Raw genomic sequence first — 21442 nt, forward strand, 5'->3', positions numbered from 1 at the left:
ATCAAAGACCTATTAACCGATATCCTCACTAAGGCAGTTGGAGCTGAGACATTTGAAGAAATTTTATGTAACTTGGATTCCATCGTCCAACTCTAGAGAGAGTGTTGGAAAGAAAAATTTGAGGGACTCAAAAACTCATAGTTAAAGGGTAATACAATCAATTGGAGAGATTTGATTTATGGTTCTTTTGTGTTTAATCTTCTTAATTATATAGTTTTAGACGTGCATATTTCTGTAAAAAGAAACCACAATTATATTAAACCCTAAGCATTAATTTTAAAACAAATTCTCAAATTAAACCGTCTTACAGTGACATCATTACTATTGCACTCACCCAATATACATTTTTGTCTTAGAAAGTTAGAGTGGTCACTTATTATCTTAAATAATTACTTATAGTTTTAAAGTTAGGAAAAATTACTTTGAATAATTCAATTTTTTTACTGATTTCCTTATAATAATCGCAACTTTTGATAAAAAAAAATTAATAATATGAGCTATTGGGTGACCACCCAAAAATATTGTTGATCAAATAGTAACTTGTTTTTGTAGTTGAACTTTATAAAATTAGGATAAATTTAAAAAATAATTAAAAGTAAAAAAAATCAAAAAACAAAAACCCTCCCTTCCCTGTTGCTACCCTACTCCACCCGAACCACCACGCACCGATCACTCACTTCAACGACACTCAAGTCTCCCAAGTCAGCTAGTTCCCTCTCCAACGAGTCTCCCTCAGGGCCGTTTCTAACCATAGGTAAGATAGACATTTGCCTAAGATTTAGAGTTAGAAAGGACCCTAAAATAAAAAAATGCTAGTTAATGAGAAGTAGACATTAAAAATTTGTAATTTATGCATAGTTCTTTTATCATTTAAAAATTATATGACACGTCTACATTTTTAATGTGAATTATAATATATAGGATTTGTCTTTGTTATTTTTCCAAACACTTGTTTAATTTAGAATCAACCTTCCATAGAGAAGGTTAATTTCTTTCAATTTGCCTAAGGCCCATACAATGCCAGAAACGGCACTAGTCCCCTCGAACCGAATCCCCCTCTCTAATTGAACTCCTTGTGAACTTTTTAGAAGTATATTCCCCCCTCACTAATTGTATTCCATCGCAATCACTCCCCATTAAATATTTGAGAATTGTGTGAGCTTACAACCTCAAAATAAGATTTATGCACCATAATAACCAATACATCTTGTTTCGGGATATTTTGTGGGGAATATCATTTGGGATAGTTTATATTGTAAGATTTGGTATGTATGTAAACTATGTAACAGAAGAAATATATGCATAGTGAGTTAAAGTAAAGTACAATGTCTGATAATGTCATAGTGTATGAACTACGAACATCTGTATTGGTCGGATCCATTTGTTTCATAAAAATAACATAGTCTGTTTGAAGTACTAACTTTTCAACTCAACAAACTAATAACCTCAAAATCTAATTGCATTAGCTGGAAAAAAAACATTACCTTTTCATTGTTCTATTAAATTTCAAGTGGTATTGAAAATTTGAGGTGGTAGTAGTTAGAGAGGGCCAAAGAAAGGGAATAAGTATTGGTTAACATTACGTCAAAAGTTAAATTTTTTTAGTTTTTTTAATTAGCTTTTTTGTTTTTTTAATTTTTTTTTATTTAACTTTTTTTTCAGAAAATTACGTTTATAATAGATTATTGGTTAACATGGTGTACTCTTGGCAAATATCCTTTAAAGTTTGGATTATTCTTGATTAATTAATAATTCAAATTATTATAGAAAATAGAGTAAAGATTGGATTATTTTGGGTAATTTCTTTCTTAATGTTGTCGTCTTTTATAGTTTTAGAATGACTAGTACTTATAACCTTAAAGTGATCACTTATAATCTTAAAGTGATCTGTTAGATAAATTAACTAATCATATAGACTTTGTCTTTGGGCTCATACAAGAATTTGATAATATAGCTTGAATTGAAAGTTATCAATTAAAACTTTAACAAAATCCATGAAGAGCAGGGCCACATAGAAATCATCTATCAAACGTAAACGACTTAAAAGATGAATATTTTTGACTTAAATTGCCAAAAAAAATATTAAAAAATATAATTAGAAAGAAATGAACTCAAATGTTTCAAACTTCCTATAGCATCACTACATACAAACATTTTCTTTGATTATAAATTTTTACTCGCCAAATTTACCGCATATAATAGATCATATCAAGCAACTATGAATTCAAATCACCAATTTTATTATTAGATAAAGATTTTGCTTCACTTTTTTTAAAGAGTCCTTATCACTATCAACTACTTCAAGCAACGCTTCTCTAATGCCTAAGTTGAGATCTTATTGCTTTAACACTATCTATCTACACAACTCTCTTAAAGAGCGGAAGAAAAGGGTGTAGTGTTTAGTTTTTGACATTATCCACCTCTTTATGGATCTCAAAAAATGTATAAACGGGTTAAATCACACCAAAATAATCTCTAACTTTTCCAAAGTTATTGGTCATATCACACAATATTATGTTAAGGCTATGGAGGGTAAAAAGCTCTAAGGTTTAGATCTTAAAGTTTGCTTTCTACTCTTGGTTCTTTCCATTCATATTTAAACTAGAGTAATTTGATAATAATAAATCAACCTTTACTTGACTGGCTGAAAATAAACCTAGTTATTATTTATTTTTAAATAAATTCATCTATTAGGTATATTTGCTAAAAATAACCCGACCTATTGTTTAAAACAATCTTCAAAGCTTCTTTGTAAAGCAAAAATTAGGAATAAAAAATAGTTGATTTTATTTTCTGCAATTATACCAAATAGATAGGTTTATTTAAAAATAAATAATAGTTGAGTTTATTTTTAACGAATTGGGTAAAGGTTAATTTATTTTTAACAATTTTCCCTTTAAAATATTGTCTTAACTTTGACCATAGTCATTGCCTAATTGTGTCATTCATATTTAAGAATTCTAAAAAGGATTCCTCTATGCTAACCCAATTAGAAGGAACATCCATATACCTTATAATTAAGATATTTGCTCTTGGTTGCTAATCCAGGTGAACAATCAAGTATCACAGAAAAATATTTAGCCACTTTTATTTTCTAACAATTTCATATTTAATTGCATGAGCAAGCAAGAAGATAAACTCATTTTGGATGTTGTGGCCATGGTAATGAACATGAGTCTCATTATTAGTAAAGCGACGAATATGTTATTGTAAAATTATGTCAAACACATCTAACATTTCAATTAATTCTAAAAAATTACCATTACTATTTTGATGCAATTTTTCATTTGTACCACGAAATTTGTCATTGTGCTTTCTAAGAAACTTAACTGTTGCGATGATTCTCAACAAGATATTTTTTCAATGTTCTTTCTCCTCCTCGACTTGTTGTTGAGCTATTTTATCAATAGTGGAGTTTTTTTGGAGTCTTATACGCAAATCATACCAAGTGGTTAGATTTTGGAAATGTGTCATACCAATTTTACACACTCTAATTCTAACATAAATATGTGCTCAACCATTAAAACCATTATTAGCTAATCGACCTCTTCCAACCATTTTCTTAAATAATTTACTAAAAAACAAAAAATACAATTAAGTTCTTTTGAATGTGCCAACCAATCTCTATCAAATTTTTCTCCATTTGGTAAAACCCACCCTAGTATACAATGAGTCCAAAAATTATCTTTCAATTTTATCTTTTACTCCTTTTAAAATAGACATGTCTCTTTTAGGACCTTTATAACTAAAATATCAATCATTTGAGAATCTAAACCATCTCAATTTCTTAGTCAAAATATGTCAACATTATAATTAATATCATTTTTTACAAAATTATAATTATCAACATTGAATCAAAAACATGCTCAATATCATCATCTTCAACATTGGAAATCTCATTTATATGTACATTATGATTAATATTAGTATCATTATCAATGGTTTCATCAACAAAAATATCATTAATATTTTCCATATTTTTATCATTTTGCTATTAGCGATTCTTTTTTAAAAAAATTATCAAGTGCTCCTCTTTAAGATTGAACTCATTTATCAATTTTCTTTATCTTTTTAAGATTGAGACATAATGATAAAGATGATGATTCAGACGAAGGTACAAGGCTAATTCAAATATTCAACAGAAGCAGGAAAAGGAAGAAGAAGAGAAAGCTTTTATTAATTGCAAATCTGGAAAATTGAAAAACTAACTTTACAAAAGGAAAGGGGAAACTATATATACATGAAGAAGAAAAATACAGAAAAAACAAATAAAGGAAAGGATCCTAATACCCTCCTGCTGAGCTGGCAGGAGGTGTACGTCCAATACCCCCCTTCAAGCTCGGGTTGGGTGTAGGAACCAATCCCAGATTGGATAGTAGCTTGTTAAAATGAGGAGAAGGCAAGGCTTTGGTAAAGAGATCAGCAAGTTGAGACTTGGTAGGAAGATAAGTTAATTGAATTAAACCTTCCATCACTTTGTCCCTGGTGAAGTGGCAATCCACTTCAATATGTTTGGTTCTATCATGGAAGACAGGATTCTTGGCTATATAGATAGCGGACTGATTATCACAATGTAGAGTAATAGGTGTAAGGTTTTGAATGCCCAATTCTTCAAGTAATCGAACTAACCAAGTGAGTTCACTAGCTGCAGATGCCATGGCTCTGTATTCAGATTCACACGAAGACCTGGAAATAACTGATTGTTTCTTGCTTTTCCATGAAATGGGAGATTGACCTAACAATACCAAATAACCTGTTACATATCTTCTTGTGGTGGGACATGCTGCCCAATCAGCATCAGAGAAGGCTTGTAGAACCAATTTAGGAGCACCATTGAGAAAAATGCCCTGAGTAAGGGTACCGAAAACATACTGCAAAACGTGGTGTAGAGCAGCTAGGTGTGGTTCTCTAGGAGTGTGCATGAATTGGCTGAGAGTTTGAACAACATAGCTCAAATCTGGTCTTGTATTTGTGAGGAAATTGAGTTTGCCAATGATAGACCTATAATGGGAAGGGTTGGGTATGATATGTCCTTTGTCAGTATGTAATTTGAGGTTGATAGGCAGAGGTGTTGGAGATGTTTTCTGAATCTCAAAACCACTGCACTTAATGAGATCTTGGGCAAATTTTGCTTGGGATAAAATGAAACCTTGATTAGTTTTTGTAACTTTCATACCAAGGAAGTAATTTATTGGACCTAAATCCTTGATGCTGAACAAGGAATGAAGGTGTGTTTTAAGAGCTGTTATGGTGTTAGAGTCAGTATCAGTAAGGACAATGTCATCAACGTATACTGCAGCAATAGTAATTTGACCATTGGATTTTTTGATGAATAAAGAGTAATCTGATTTGGAGTGAGTAAAACCTTGAGATTGCAGAGCTGTGACTAATTTTGCATACCATTGTCGAGATGCTTGTTTTAAACCATAAATGGACTTCTTTAATCTGCAAACTTTATTATTAGTGTTGGCTATACCTTTAGGCATATGCATATAAACTTCCTCAAATAAATCCCCATGTAGAAAAGCATTGTTGATATCCAATTGATAGACTGTCCAATTATTGTGTGCAGCCAAAGCTAAAATACACCTTAAGGTAGGCATCTTGATTACTGGAGAAAATGTTTCATCAAAGTCTATCCCAGGTTTCTGAGTATATCCCTTTGCTACTAATCTTGCTTTGTATCTTTCAATTTCTCCATTTGACCTTAGTTTAATCTTGTAAACCCATTTGCAACGGATGGCCTTTTTTCCTGTAGGAAGAGGGACTTCCTCCCAAGTTTGATTATCCTTTAGAGCCTGTATTTCTGTATTCATAGCAGTGATCCACTTGGAATCTAAAATAGCTTGTTCATAAGTCTCAGGTTCTTTGATTTCAGTTACATCATGAAGGTCAGAAACCAAGTTACACCAATGTGGCATACTCAGGTTACAATGATAGTCTTGTAAATAAGAAGGTGGTTTCTTAGGTCTTGTGGAATGTTTGATTTGATTTTCTTGTGGAATAATGTGTTGTGAAGAGGAGATATCAAAGGTAGTAGATGGATCAGGAGAGGAAGTGTTTTGAGGAAAGATGTTTGTATTGAGAAAAACATCAGGAATGTCAAAATGAGACATATGTGTAAAGGGAGTAGAGGAAGGGAGATATAGATCAGAAGAAAAAGAAGTAGGAGGAACAAACTGTAAATGATAAGGGAAGTGCATTTCATGGAAAATCACATCTCTGGAGACATATATTTTATGGGATTGTAAATCTAATACTTTGTACCCTTTTTGACCAATAGCATACCCCAAAAAAACACATGGAACGGCTCGTGGATCAAATTTAGTTCTATTTTGTTTTTGTGTTGTCATATAACATAAACAGCCAAAAGTTTTGAGAATGGAAAAATCTGGTGTGTGTTGAAATAGAAGCTGGTAAGGAGTTTGAAAATTTATGGGTTTCAAAGGCATACGATTTATGAGATATGTGGCACAAAGCAGAGATTCACCCCAATATTGAATGGGTAGTTTTGCCTGAAAGAATAGAGCTCTTACTGTGTCAAGAAGGTGTCTATGTTTTCGTTCAACAACACCATTTTGTTGAGGAGTATTCACACAACTAGTTTCATGTAAAATTCCCTTTTTGATTAATAAGTCTTTCATTTGTCCTTCACAGATTTCAGGAGCATTATCAGATCTTATTTTTTGCACTTTTTTTTGAAATTGAGTTTCCACAAGTAAGAAAAACTGATGCATAATAGTTACTATATCAGACTTGTATTTGATTAGGTGTGTCCAAGTATACCTTGAGTAATCATCAACTATAGTAACAAATTGATTACAATTATTGTGAGTTGGAACTCTATATGGACCCCATAGGTCTATATGTAACAGCTGAAAAGGTTTAGTAGATTTTATTGAGTTAGTGGGAAAAGAAAGTCTAGTTTGCTTGGCAGCAGGACAAATGTGACAGAAACTATTGTTAATACAATCAGTTACAAAACAATCAGGAATAACATGTTTAATTTGTGAGAAAGGAATATGGCCTAATCTTAAGTGCCATAGCTGGGCTTTATTGATACGAGAAGCAACAGTAGTAGGTGAAGAGTGGGCCGTATGAGCACTGTGAGAGGACTGAGAAGCCAGATAGTGCTTGACCAGATATAATCCATCAGCAAGATTACCAAGAAGAGTTGGAGGCTCTTTCAAGGAGTGCCCCTGAATGAAACAAGAGTTATGAGTAAAGTATATTGTAGAAGAAAGATCTGAACAAAGCTTAGTGACAGAGAGGAGATTGAAATGAAAATCAGGAGCGTGTAGAACATTGTGCAAAGTAATATTGGAGTTGAGAATGATAGTGCCAATGTGGTGTATGTGAACCCTTTTTCCATTAGGAATGATTATGGAGCCAGTAAAAGATTTAAAATCACTAAATGAATTTAAATTATTGCAAATGTGATCTGTAGCCCCACTATCAATTATCCACTGAGAGTTAGAACAAGAGAACAAGCTTACAATACCTGCTAGATTAGCCTGATAATTTGTTTCAAGGTCTGTAATTCCACTTGTGATTGAAGAATCAGGTGCTTGGTTTTTTAGAACTTCCATTAGGTAGTTGTATTGATCAACACTGATACTTGGAGTAAAAGAAGATTCATTAAGAGAAGTCTGAGGGCTCTGAGAAGATTGGATCGAGGCTGCAAACTTTTTGTCTTTGAAGCCCTTAAATCCTACTGGATAACCATGAATTTTAAAGCATCTTTCATAGCTGTGACCTGGCACTTTGCAATGAGTACATAAGTAAGATGATGATGGTCTTTTGGTGCTGGGAGTGAACTTTTGATTTGTGTTTAGTCTATCAGTATTTGGAAAAGAATAAGATTTGTAATTTTGAGATTTGTAGGGAGCAGTATTGTATGGTTTGTTTTGAGTAATGGCAAAACCCAAAGGTTCATGCACTGTAGTATTCTGAGCAATTTCTTTGTGAGTTTCTTCTTGTGCAAACAGCCTATAAGCTTCTGATAGGTGTGGTAGATCTTTCATCATTAGCACATTGCTTCTAATGCCTGAGAATTGTTCGTTGAGTTTCATCATGAATCTGATAAGCTTTCTGTTCTGTTGTTGTTTAAGAAATCTGCCAATCATATTGCAGGTACAATTGTTACAAATACAGGTAGGTAAAGGATCTATAGAATTAAGGTCATCCCAAAGAACCTTGAATTTGGTGTAAAAGTCAAGAACACTAAGATTCCCTTGGTCGACGTCAGCCAACTGTTTCTCCAGATTATATATCTTAGTATGAGAACTATAAGCAAATCTTTCTTCAAGATCTTGCCAAATATCAGAGGCAGTGCTAAAAGACATAACACTTTCTGCAATTCTTGGATCAAGATTAAAGATAATCCATGACATTATCATGTCATTACATCTAATCCAGGAAGAATAGTTAGAATGTGTAGTGTCAGGTTTAGAAAGAGTTGCATGAAGGAAATCAAGTTTGTTTCTGGCAGAAAAAGCCATTAAAATACATTTTTTCCAATTGTGAAAACCAGTGCCATTAAATTTAGAAGTAACAAGAAGTTGGGGTGTGTAATCGGAAGGATGAATATAGTACACACTAGTGGGATCATTGTTTGGGAGAACACGAGCAAAATTAGCAGATTGAGTAGATTGATGTGATTCTGTGGACATATTTTTTTGCTTGAAGAACAGAAGAGGGATAAAACCAACAGGGAAGAACGGAGAAGGGGAAAGAAATCAAGAAAGCAGATTTCCAAAAAACAGCAAAGAGAGAAGAAAAAAAATGAAACTTATCTCAAATCAAGGGGTAATCATGCAAAAATGGAAAATCGCCTGAAATCGGAAGATTGATCGATCGACCTTGCTCTTGATACCATGATAAAGATGATGATTCAGACGAAGGTACAAGGCTAATTCAAATATTCAACAGAAGCAGGAAAAGGAAGAAGAAGAGAAAGCTTTTATTAATTGCAAATCTGGAAAATTGAAAAACTAACTTTACAAAAGGAAAGGGGAAGCTATATATACATGAAGAAGAAAAATACAGAAAAAACAAATAAAGGAAAGGACCCTAATACCCTCCTGTTGAGCTGGCAGGAGGTGTACGTCCAATACATAATTACTAATTAATCACACAACAATAAATTTTCAATGAAAATAACAAAAAAGCAATACAACCTGATATAAAGCAAAATTTCCAAAGTTTTTGGCAATTTAAAATTTAATATTCCTGGTGCAATTAACAATTGTACAAAGTTGTCAAAAATATCAATTTCAAAAGCGCTAATATTGTGTTTTTTGGTGATAAAAATTTAAAAATAATTTAAACCAACAAATAACAAACCTTAACCCGAATAACCCCAAAATTTAGCTTGAAAAAATTTTGAACTTCTACTAAAATTTCGCCAGAAACTCCCACTCCCTTATCACTGAAATTTCGCCTGAAACTGTTCCCACATAGCGTCTCAGCCTTCGCCAGTTTCCCCCCAATTTCCAAACATTTTCGCCCGAAATATTTTCCATCAGTTTCAAATCTTAAAATTCACTAATTTTACAAACAAGAAAAAAAGTAAGTTAAAGTTAAATGAACAATTCCTTCACTAGTTCACATTTAATGTTTATTTCTTGAGTTCTCAAAGGTAAAAAAAAAAAAGGAAGAAAAATGAAATTATTAAAAAGATGAGAGGCGAGTATTTCATGGAGTGAATTTATTTTAATGGTAGAAAATTGAAAGTAAATTTAATTTGGAAATTTGAAAGAGTTTTTTATGGAAATTGGGGGAAGCGTGAATTCAAATTCAGAGCATAATTTTAATTCATATCAATGACAATAATGGTAGGCGTAGAAAAGCATGAATTATATGACATTAATTTTTTTTACATTGGCCCCCTGAAAAACTAGGACCCTGAGCCATTGCTCATCGGACAACAGGATCTGTTCTGGGTAGGGATGGTAATGGGTATTGAACCCGACTCGGATCCGTGGATTCATATCCGTTTTTACGGATTTGGGTCCTATAACCGTTGGATCTGAATCCGGATCCGTTTAAATTTCACGAGTTCGGATTCGGATTTGAGAAAAATACCCAGATCCGGACCCGCGGATCTAATGGATCTTTTTTTGTTTTTTTTTATATCAAATATATTAAAATGTAAATCTTGCTGCTTGCAGATTCCTCCCGGCTCCCTGACTCCTTCTGTCCCTCACATAATTCCATTTCTCTCCCAGTCCCATACTCTGATATTCCCATCCCATTTCGAACGAAATTTTTTGAAACTCGACAGCCACCGCTTATTCCTCCTCACAGCCATTAGTGCACTGCTTACTCCTCCTCACAACTACTGCGATAGAGTCTTCTCCCCTCTCCTCACAGGCGGCTGGCAAATTTAAGGGTAATAAACCCTTAATTTTGATTTTTTTTTCCTACAATACTCTTTTATGTTGAGTAGTTTTTTATTTATTTGATTTTAGTGGTAGATATATGTCTGATGAAATGTTTTTTCCGCCTTTACAAATCAAGAACTGGGTTAGCGGTTTTTCTTATTTAATTCCATGAACATTTGTTATTGAAGTTTAATTTTTTTGTTTGATTAATTCAGATGTTTAGGGATTTAGGAAGTAATGTGCCTTTACAAATGTTTTTGTTTGATTTATTTATGTAACAAACAACTTAATGTAATTGTTGGATATTTTCAAGACAATTTTAAGTTGTATAATGTTTTTTGGGTGATTGATTGTGAATATAATTATTAACATTAATCTATAAATATCACTTTATTACAATCTCAACACATTCAAAAATACAAAAAAAAAAAAAAAAAAGCAAAAACAAGTCGGACCCGTTTTGAACCCGAATCCGGTACTGGATCCACAATATCCGCGGATCCGGATCTGGGTCTTGCAAAACTAGACCCACAGATCAAATAGTTTTGGAAAAAAAAAACATGCAGTAGTCTATTTCCCTTTTTTGTTGGTATATATTCATATATCTATTTGACAACATATATATATATATATATATATATATATATATATATATATATATATGACACCAAGAAATTTAAGGGAGATCCTTAAACTTCCTAAAGAGAATTGTAGCTTAAACGGTGTTGTGTTCCTAGTCTTCTCTTACGAAGACGCTCGGCAATATTGAATGCTAATTCTAGCGATTGAGAAGCATTGAGCCTTGGATCACAATGTGTGTGGTAGCGAGAGCTTAAATCATCGTATGTGATGGTACGTGCACCTCCTACACACTCTGTCACGTTCTGACCCGTCATCTCCAGATGAACTCCTCCAGGGTAGCTTCCTTCTTGATCATGAACATCAAAGAATGCGCTAACCTCCGCCTGATGCAACATTTCTTCTATATTAGTTTCTTACTACCGAAATTATGAAAATGCAGAGCCGCAGAGGTACAATTTGTGTATAGCAATATCTAGAAACAGAAATTATGAAAATGCAGAGCCGCAGAGGTACAATTTGTGTAGTAAAAATAAATCATTATGCTTAAATGGAAAATTAGACATACCCTGATAGAATCGAAGGACCGGGTTTTGAGACCAGAAGGAGCCTTGATGGTGTTCCCGTGCATTGGGTCACTAACCCAAGTTACAATTTGACCAGCACGACGAACGGCTCTAATAAGATGCGGAAGTTTTACCCTCATATTCTCCGCACCCATCCTGGTAATCACAGTAATCCTCCCAGGCTTGTTTTGAGGGTTAAGAATGTCGATCAGCTTAACAAGTTCATTAGGATCCATCTTATCACTTACCTGATTCATGCAACATTCAATCACGAAATTAAGAAAACTACACGATACTACAAGTTAATGTGATAGCCATAATTAAGTACCTTAATACCAAGAGGGTTAGCAACCCCTCTCAAGAACTCAACATGAGCACAGTCAAGTTGTCGTGTACGTTCTCCAACCCAAATCATGTGAGCAGAGCAATCATAGTACAATCCAGAAGTTGAATCTTCTCTTGTAAGAGCTTGCTCATATGGCAAGAGCAAGCACTCATGCGATGTCCAAAATTCTGTTGTCGTCATGATTGGGTGATCTAGTGTAAGTCCAGCAGCAGCCATGAAGCCAAGAGCTTCATCAACCCGATGGGCTAGTTCACGGTACCTATTGAAGAACGTGAAAAAAATTACATCTTCATGGTAAATGAAGATATAATGTGAATTTCTGAAAGTTATAAAGCCAAAGCAGATGCAATCCCTTGAAAACAATCACGAAGAGAGATGGATATATGCGACAAACATATTTTATCTTGTCATATTGATAGAAATAAAAACATAATGCCAAAGCCTATGGCGAAAAATATACCTGTCACCCTGCTCACTGTGGTCGGTGAAATCAAGATTCCAATGAGTGACCCTTTGCATGGCAGCATAACCTCCAGTAGCAAAGGCCCTTAGAAGGTTCAAAGTTGCCACAGATTGAGTGTATGCCCTTATCATCCTATGAGGATCTGGAATTCTCGCCTTTTCTTCAAATGCATCTCCATTAATGTTATCACCCCTGTAGCTTGGCAATTTCACTCCATTCTTCTCCTCAAAACCATCTGATCTTGGCTTTGCAAATTGACCAGCCATTCTGCCCACCTAACAACACAACATCATCGTCAATCCTTAATTATCAACGATTCACCTAATTCCAGCAGACAAGACCATAAATTATACTACATACAAAACTCCATCTTATGGTGATGAACACGCCAAATTAACTCCCATGAGGAACCATTAGAGTATATATGGCTTCATGATTGTAAAGGCTTTAGCAAGAAAATATATAACATGAAAGATTCACAAACACAACATTGTGAGAATATAATAGAACCAAAAATAGAGAAGTTATTATAATCTAACGGCCCATTTGGTAATCGGTACTAAATGGTGAGAATGAAAATGATTTGTAGTGTAAATTTTTAAGATATGTATTACGTCATTCCCATGATAATGAAAGTTACAATCATAAAAAAAAAATTCTTCATAATTTTTCATTATCATCTAATGCCACATGTTTAAATGGTAATGCATTGGAATAAATTTTGAGAAGAAAATGAGATTCTTGAAGGAGTGTAACAATGACCACTAAACTTATTAAACTTATCAAGAGATATTTCTATCACAATTACAGTAACTCTTCATTACCATTCCCACAAATTAGTACCGATTATCAAACGGGCCGTAAGTGTTTTATAGAGCTAGGTAGGGCATCTCTTTCTCCCCTTTTCTTTCTCTCTCAGTCTTCTTCTCTCTCTCCCCCAGGGAAGGATAACTGAGGCATGACCCCAAGACGATTGCCTGGAAATTGAAGTGAGTTGTTTCGTATCAAATGTGCTTCATGACGAGTACAATATATATTAATCATAAGTAATAACAGTTTTAATTCATTTTGATCAACTTTTACTAGGAAAATGAAATAGGTAAATTTGCTACAAGAGACAAACAAGAACATGCATGGAAGTAAAAAATTTTTAGAGTTCAACTCGAACTGCCTTAGCACTGAATTTGGCTATTCACAAATGAACCTAACAGTAGCATACGCGTCCTACTAGATTTTTTAAAAAATAGCTAGACGCAATGACATTAGACCCAACAGACTCGACTTTACTATTGAATTACAGCATACATGAATTCCTAGCAAAACCAAAGGAAAACCAGGCCTGGAAGAAAACAATTAAAAAGGACACATGTCCAGCTTGGTCAGCATTTCTTTCTCACCCCTTTTTTTCGCCATATATTTTAAGCCAAAATATCTGCTTATATATCTTGATGGCGAATAATCTACCTAGAGGCTATGTATTACTCAGCAGGTGAGTAACTCAAATAAGAGAACAGTAAAGCAACCAAATCAACGAGGTTCAGTAAAAAACATTTTTCCGTGAAAACTATTTTCGACGTAAAGTGCAAATGATAATTCATTTTCTTTTGTTTGGTCTGGTGGAAACTATTAAGTTAAGATGGAAACAAATATGTTGAGGATGAGTGAAGGAAAACTAATCTCCTTCCACTTTTGCAGGAAACTGTTTATAAAAAGATAAAAAAAAAAACTCCTTTTTATGCAATTAAATCTCTTATCCAACCAAACAATGAAAATTGAGAAAAAATAATCCGATAAAAAAGTTTCCTCCATACCAAACACCCCCCGATACCCTCAAAACCTGCCTTGAAAAACAAACATTCAATTGTTAGGTGCAAAATACATAAGGAAAAGATTACATGATCAAACATTCAATTTTTGAACAGCACTATGCTTTAGAAAAGAATATATGTGCCTTTGTAAAGCAGTTCTCTCTACAATGCACAGAGCCACAGATTCAAATACACTGTTGCCTCTCCCTCTCTTGTATGCACTCTTTCTATATCCTAATTGTGGCGATGTTAAGAGTAATTTTATTCCTACATCATCAAAACAATAAAACATTACATCTATAATTGGTTTGACTTAGAAGAGAGGTTATATAATCAAGAATGTTAGTAATAAAGTACACTAAAGATGACTTTATTTGGCCATCCTCATAATCTAGATGCACCAATGGCTTTGATGAACACAATCCAAAGCAAATAAAGTGGCTCTGAAAATGCTCCCTCCATCCCTCTGAATTTGCCACCACAACATTTCATTATCCCAATTGCCGCTGCTGGTGAAATTTTCCCTCGTACCCTTTCACTATGTCGAAAACGAAAACATGTATTCTCTTGAAATCTTAAAGCATACATCAACCCCACATGGCCACACACATGCAAAAACACATATCAAGTATATGATCCTCTCTTCATATTTCCGCAAAAAAGCTCTCATTTCTTAGCCCCTTATTAATCAAAAACTCAACCAATTAACTACCCTGAAGACATAAAACCCAATGAATTCCAAAAACTAATCACTGAAAAAGAAAAACTCAATTACCACAATCCATAGGCCATACATTGTATCAAGCATGTAAACTCCTTTTTCCAGCAAAATATTCCCACTTATCCAACAAAGGAATTCCAAAAGTCAATCACTCAAACAGGAAAAGTAATCACTCACAACAAAAGAACATTAGCAAGACAAAAAGAGAATTTTATTTTAACAATTCAATTGAATAGAAAAACCCATCATTTAAACAAGAGAAGTAATCAATTACTGAAAGAAATATATGACATATTGGAATTTTGATGTCTTTACCTAAACAAAACAATCCAATTGAAATCCCTATAAATAAACAATCAAACAAGACAATTAATAAATGATAAAACAGAAAATTGAACATCAAAAGGAGCTAAAAAGGAGATAGTTTATAAAAAATTACTTTAACAATAGGCATCTGACCACCAAACATAAGAACGACACTCATCTGAAGAAGAACCCTGAAAGTATCCCTTATATTATTAGCACTAAACTCCTTGAAACTCTCAGCACAATCGCCCCCTTGAAGCAAAAACGCGTTTCCCATGGCCGCTTGACCAAGTCTTTCTTCGAGGCTCCGAGCTTCTCCCGCGAATACAATTGGTGGGAAAGATTCAAGGGTCTTAAGAATTGAATCCAACTCATTCAGGTCAGGGTATTCGGGTTGTTGAAGGGCTTTCTTTGCTTTCCAACTGTCTAAAGACCATTTTGGATTCGGATTCTGGGTAGTTGTGGATGTTGATGGAGATTTCGAGGCTCTAATTGGGAGCAAACAGAAATTGGGTTGATGAGGTTTCGGCGAATTGAATCCATTTGAGTTTCCGAAAATTGATCTTGATGTAAGAGATGGAGTGCTTGTTGTCAAAGCCATATTTATCTGTGTGTTTTTTGTTGGGTTGTTGTTCGAAGGATAGAGATGGTTTGAGAGGAAGGGATGGTGATTAGTGATTGAGAAGGGTTGAATGAAATAGAGGAAGCCCAAAATTATAAGTTAATAACCGTGATTGTCAGTTTTTGTTGTGCAATTGCTAATGTTGCTTCTTCATATAGTACACTGGTGACAGCACCCCAATATATTTGAATATTTTTATTTTTTTCAACTTTATTACTTTTCCGTTCTAAACTAATTACTCCATCTGAATGAAGTTTGAATATAATACTTCATTCGTTCTATATAACTTGTATACTTCAATAAAAATACTATTAATCACCATTTTTGTTTCGGTAATTCTAACTCATGCCCAATATATAATATGGTCGTATGAGATCTTGTTTAATTTGTATTAAAACTTTGTTTTTTAATATGTGATTTTCACAATTATTGTTGAGTCAAAATAAATATAATTATTTATTAAAATATATATTAAATTACGTATAAAAAGAAATGTAGTAAGTATTGTGAAACGAAGGAAGTAGTATTAATACTGGTCAAACTGCATTATTTCATGTTAGAAATTCAAATATTTTATTTATTTTTCAAAAATATATATCGTCTCGTCTATTAAATTTTGCAACATTTAAAAACTTTATAAATTTCTTTTGTTGAACATAGAGAGTACATTATTTGATCTAATATATGATGTACCTAGATCAAATCCCAACCGACTTAATGAAAAATGAATAACTCAAACAACATCCTAATCGATTGATTAGTAAGTACCATATTGTATTGGAGTTTTATACAAGACATCTAAACATATAAATATATAATCCATACCCTTATATTTCATTAGCTTATAATATATACAATCAGATTACAAAAAATCATTCCCTTAAATGCCATTAGCTTATAATATATACAATTATGTACAAAAAAACACACCCTCGCATTACATTAGCTTATAATATATACTATTAGGTGCAAATAAACATATTCTTGCATTACATTAGCTTATAATATATACTATTAGGTGCAAATAAACATATTCTTGCATTACATTAGCTTATAATATATACTATTAGGTGCAAATAAACATATTCTTACATTACATTAGCTTATAATATATTTAGGTGCAAGTAAACATACCCTTGCATTACATTAGCTTATAATATACATACATTAAGTGCAAAAAACTATACCAAAACATAAGACAAAAGGTCAAGTTTCCACATTCCCGTAATGCCACTTCCGATAACAAAATAAATGGCCAAAGTCTTATATGGTTGAGGTTATGTATATCATTTTTAGCTTAGATTACGATATATAAGCATATTTTCACCATAAGTAAAATTAGCCCGACTTCCTTCATTTTGAACCCCTTGACTGTTTCCATATCTGTATGAGTTTTTAAATGAGAACGGTGTGTAATACATAGGTTGTACATATGGCATTTGACATTGAATACCTCCAAATGATTGGAAATCCAAATTTTCCATCAATTGTTGCACTTGGGATCCTCCGACGTTCCTGCCTTTAGTGGTCTTAGCACCCTTCTCGTGAGCACCTTGTAGTCGATTGGTCACGGGCCTACCTCTTTTCTTTTTATATGATGGATCCTTTAGGTGGTTTGTACTAGCGTTAACACTTGGTGTGCCCATTTGATGGTTGTTGACAATGAATTTGTTGAAGAATTGACTTTAGCAACTAATGATTGCACGGTGGCTACTAAGTATCAAAGTTAGCAACTAAAGATGGGATATTGTCCTCTGCCAAAGTACAATCCTTTTACCTTTGATCTCAATCAACTTCATATGTAGTTCTTTCAAGGCATCAATGTCTAGCTGAACTGTATCATCACCATCATCTGCTTCATCACAAATTGGCTCAAACTCCAAATGCATTTTATGATGTCGCATGCCTTCTACAGTGTTGAAAGGATCATGGTACGGAACCTTCACTAGTGTGTGCTTCCTACGGATATCTCGCCTCCATTGCTTAAGAACATACATATCTGGAATTATAGAAATATCATACCAATCTAATAACCGAATCATGTGTCTACACATAATGCCATGTTCACAAACAATTTTCAATCATAATCCATCACAAGACTTTGGTGGTTAAAAGTTATACCATAGGACCGCTTATGTTTGGTGACAACTTCTTTGGAGGTACCTTTTGGTACAACCCAAAGTCGATCCTCTATCACATGTCTTACCTCAATTGCAGAAATCATAGTCTCCTCTCGTGAGTTGCAGTAAGTAACCCTCTCACATTGAATTTGGACTTCTCGAAACTTGGAATCCGTGTATATCTTTCGAAAAAATTTCTCAGCAACATATCCCATGGATAGGTTTCTATGTCTCATGGCACTCAAGGCATCAGCAGCCTTTTTATCCTCCACCTTTTTGCCCATTGTTGAACAATAATGCGCTATAAATTCATATAGTTTGGTTTTGCTATTAAGGAAACCATCAAAGAAAGCATTAATGCTTTCCACCCTTTATGTGGTCATCATACCAGCCCAAAATGTATCACGAATACGAACCGGAGTCCACATCGTACTCTGCTTAAATAACTCCTCGAGCAACTTATCAGACTCAACATTGTGAGTCTTAATTACCTATGCTCACTGTTGTTCAAACTCTTCTACGGTAAAACCATCATAGATTGCTTGCTTCAATTGTTCCTTCAAAATTTCATAACTGTAAAAAAAAAAAAACAATAAAAATAGCAAAATGAAAATGCGAAATATAATCACACACATTCGAGAATACTATTCAACTAAAATAAATTGATTAATCCAAAATGTTAGCTAAATTACTAACCTTGAGTGCTTTCCTAAATTTTTTTTTTCCAAATTTTTGCATTATATGCCAAATGCACCATCGATTTTTCATTTCGGGCATTACCAACCTTAAAGGCCTTCTGAATGCAACAGCTTGGTCAGTCAAAATTGCATAAGGTGCCTTCCCACCCATACAAATAAGCCATTGCTTGAAAAGCCGCTCAAAGGTTTCACAATTCTCATTGGAAATTAAAGCACAACCTAACAATAAAGATTGTCCATGGTCAGTTAGCCCAACAAAATTGGCAAAGAGTAAGTCATAGTCATTTGTTACATAAGTGGTGTCAAAACACACCACATCACCAAAATCTTTATAGGCAACACGACTTCTAACGTCAACCCATATCACATCCGTTAAAGATTCATTCTCATCGCACCTATAGGCATAAAAAAAATTTTATTATCAGCTTGCATTTTTTCAAAGTGTTCATTCATGACCTTTGCATCCCCATCAACCATTTTTAATCTCTTCATTTGTTGTATATGATTATACACATCTTTTTGGGTGATAGGTACTTTGTCCCAACCATCAAATTCTTCAACTAAGCAAGCAAATGATTTACCAGGCTTTAGACCCGCACTATAAATGCTTATTAGTTTTCTCTTCATGGATTTGGTGAAGTGCACCTCCCGATATTGCCTAATGTGTTTGGATTTGCTAGGAGATGGGTTATGGTTTTGATGTTCATGTATGCCTCCCATAAATTACCCAGTTAGATGTGCATATACCATGACAGGACATCCACACTTTTTTGACTTCCTACTTATAATTTTCTGGGATACACCCCCACCTATCTTCATTTGCTGATCAACAAGCTTATCTTCATGCAAGGCCTTCATATTTGGGTTGCCCCAACAATCACAACGCCACGTAACATCCCTCCATTGCTTATTAGCTCTAAATGCACTTGCAGTCCTACATATCCCAAAGCCCTACTGCTTAGCGTACTATATGGTTCTTCTACATTTAGAACATTAGACTCGACATTGTTAATATGCGTTGGAGATAAACATAATGTGTTATACTAAGCTTATTAGTTGTCACCACATCACCCTCATCTTCTTTTACTTCATCCATTCCACCCTATTAAAGATCAATGCTTAGAAAAGGAAGTATTTCATTAATTACTAAATATTAACCATATAGATAAAATATATAAAGGATTAGCAAGATTGATTATATACAAATATAATCAGTTATATTATGCATTTGTATACCTAATTGTGTTCTTTCAAATAGTAGAATTTGTCAAAAATTGAAACTTTATTGCTCGTTAATATCTAATATAAAAAGAAAATGGATTACAAGCATAACTTACAAAAGAATCAGCTTAATCAACAATGTCCAATGTTTAATTATAATTATCAACTATTCACTATGTAGAACTTAGAAAAGAAGTTCTTTTTTTTTTAAAATTACAAAAAATCAACTTGATTTATGAAATATAAATAAGATTATAAGACTAACAAGTAACAAATACTTACCTCTTCAATTAAGAGATCTTGCAAATGGAGAGGGTGAATTACAGAGAAAGAGATAGAAATGGACAAGCAAAAAGGAAAGTTGAGTAGTACTACTTTTTTTGATTTTGTTGAAGTGCAAAAGTCCACTCAACTTGGATATATTGATAATTAAATCTACTTTACCAAATTGCCCCTGTGATTTGTTGGCAAAAATATCACGGTTATCAACCTAAACAACCCTAGAGGAAGACACACTCCACCACCAGTAGTATGCACAAAAAAGGTAAGCTGAAATTGAGAATTTAGAACCAAGTTGGTGGGAATGTCCACTCCAACTACTAGGGATGGTAAAATAGATGGGCCGGTGTCGTATGCCATCCTTATTACAAATATAATAATGTAAAATACAAATTATAATATATATTTGTATTTTTTCTTTGTTAATGGCTAAATATAACTTACACAATAATACTAAAAATAAACTTGAAGATGAACTTTGTAACGACAATCGTTACCCCAAAACTTGATACTTGTTGTAGCGTGTAATCACTTTCATTTTGTGATATTTTCCCCAGAAAGGTACTTGGGTTGAGACTTGCAAATTAACAATGAGATACAAACAACACAACACACCCTTAGTACTTAGGGTATGTCACTTAATGACAAAATGTTTGGTGAATTATAAACTTTGGAAATTCTATCAAGAAGTTTATAACTCTTTTTGGAAGAACACAAGTGAAAGAGAAACCAAGGATAATAGAATTCGAAAATTAGGTGTGTGTAATATCCTTCTCCAAGCCTCTATTTATACTAGTTCAAGTATACCAAAGGGTCATGGCACATTCAATCACCAATTGATGATCAAGCATAATGACACACTAATTAATACCAATATAACTATGGTATTCATGAGCATTGTTCCTCCTCATTAAGCATTGGTAACATCATAATTGATATGTAATAAGAGTAAGAATCAATGCACATAATTCAAAGAAAACGTAAAGTCACAAAGATCTGATCAAAGCCCAAAGCCGAGTCGGCTTTAGGTCCATTCCTAGGAAAGCTGACTCGGCTTTTCCTGCTGGACAAAAACATTTCCAGTACCTAAATCCGAGTGGGCTTTAGGCCCAATATTAGGAAAGCCGAATCGGCTTTCCTTGCTGACTGGTTTTCAAATTTTCCTTTTGTCTTATCCTTTGAACCCCTTTTAGACCTTGTATTTGAATTCATTTTGTCCTAATAATATTTGTAATACTTGGTGATATATTCTTAGGATTTAATATATACTAAATGTTCAACAATTTTCCCCCACTTAGAATATATTAAAAACCTCTTTCTCAATTACA

General features: G+C 33.6%; 1 protein-coding gene and 1 long non-coding RNA gene across 2 annotated transcripts; both read right to left on the minus strand.

Annotated features, from left to right (window-relative positions):
• Window positions 1-10748: 10748 nt before the first annotated feature.
• Window positions 10749-15934, minus strand: LOC130806317 (phospho-2-dehydro-3-deoxyheptonate aldolase 2, chloroplastic-like). Its single transcript, XM_057671337.1, has 5 exons — window positions 15308-15934; window positions 12337-12614; window positions 11859-12135; window positions 11533-11778; window positions 10749-11350 (listed from the first exon to the last, which is right to left on the minus strand). The coding sequence occupies exons 1-5, from the start codon at window positions 15773-15775 to the stop codon at window positions 11084-11086; spliced, it is 1536 nt and encodes a 511-aa protein (XP_057527320.1). The 5' UTR covers window positions 15776-15934; the 3' UTR covers window positions 10749-11083.
• A 719-nt stretch (window positions 15935-16653) lies between these two features.
• Window positions 16654-20289, minus strand: LOC130806683 (uncharacterized). The gene is made up of 3 exons (XR_009040340.1): window positions 20118-20289; window positions 18613-18833; window positions 16654-18489 (listed from the first exon to the last, which is right to left on the minus strand). It is a non-coding gene; the product is annotated as an uncharacterized LOC130806683 (long non-coding RNA).
• Between the last annotated feature and the right edge of the window lie 1153 nt (window positions 20290-21442).

This window comes from Amaranthus tricolor, chromosome 2 (assembly GCF_026212465.1).
Source record: "Amaranthus tricolor cultivar Red isolate AtriRed21 chromosome 2, ASM2621246v1, whole genome shotgun sequence".
Lineage (NCBI taxonomy): Eukaryota > Viridiplantae > Streptophyta > Magnoliopsida > Caryophyllales > Amaranthaceae > Amaranthus > Amaranthus tricolor.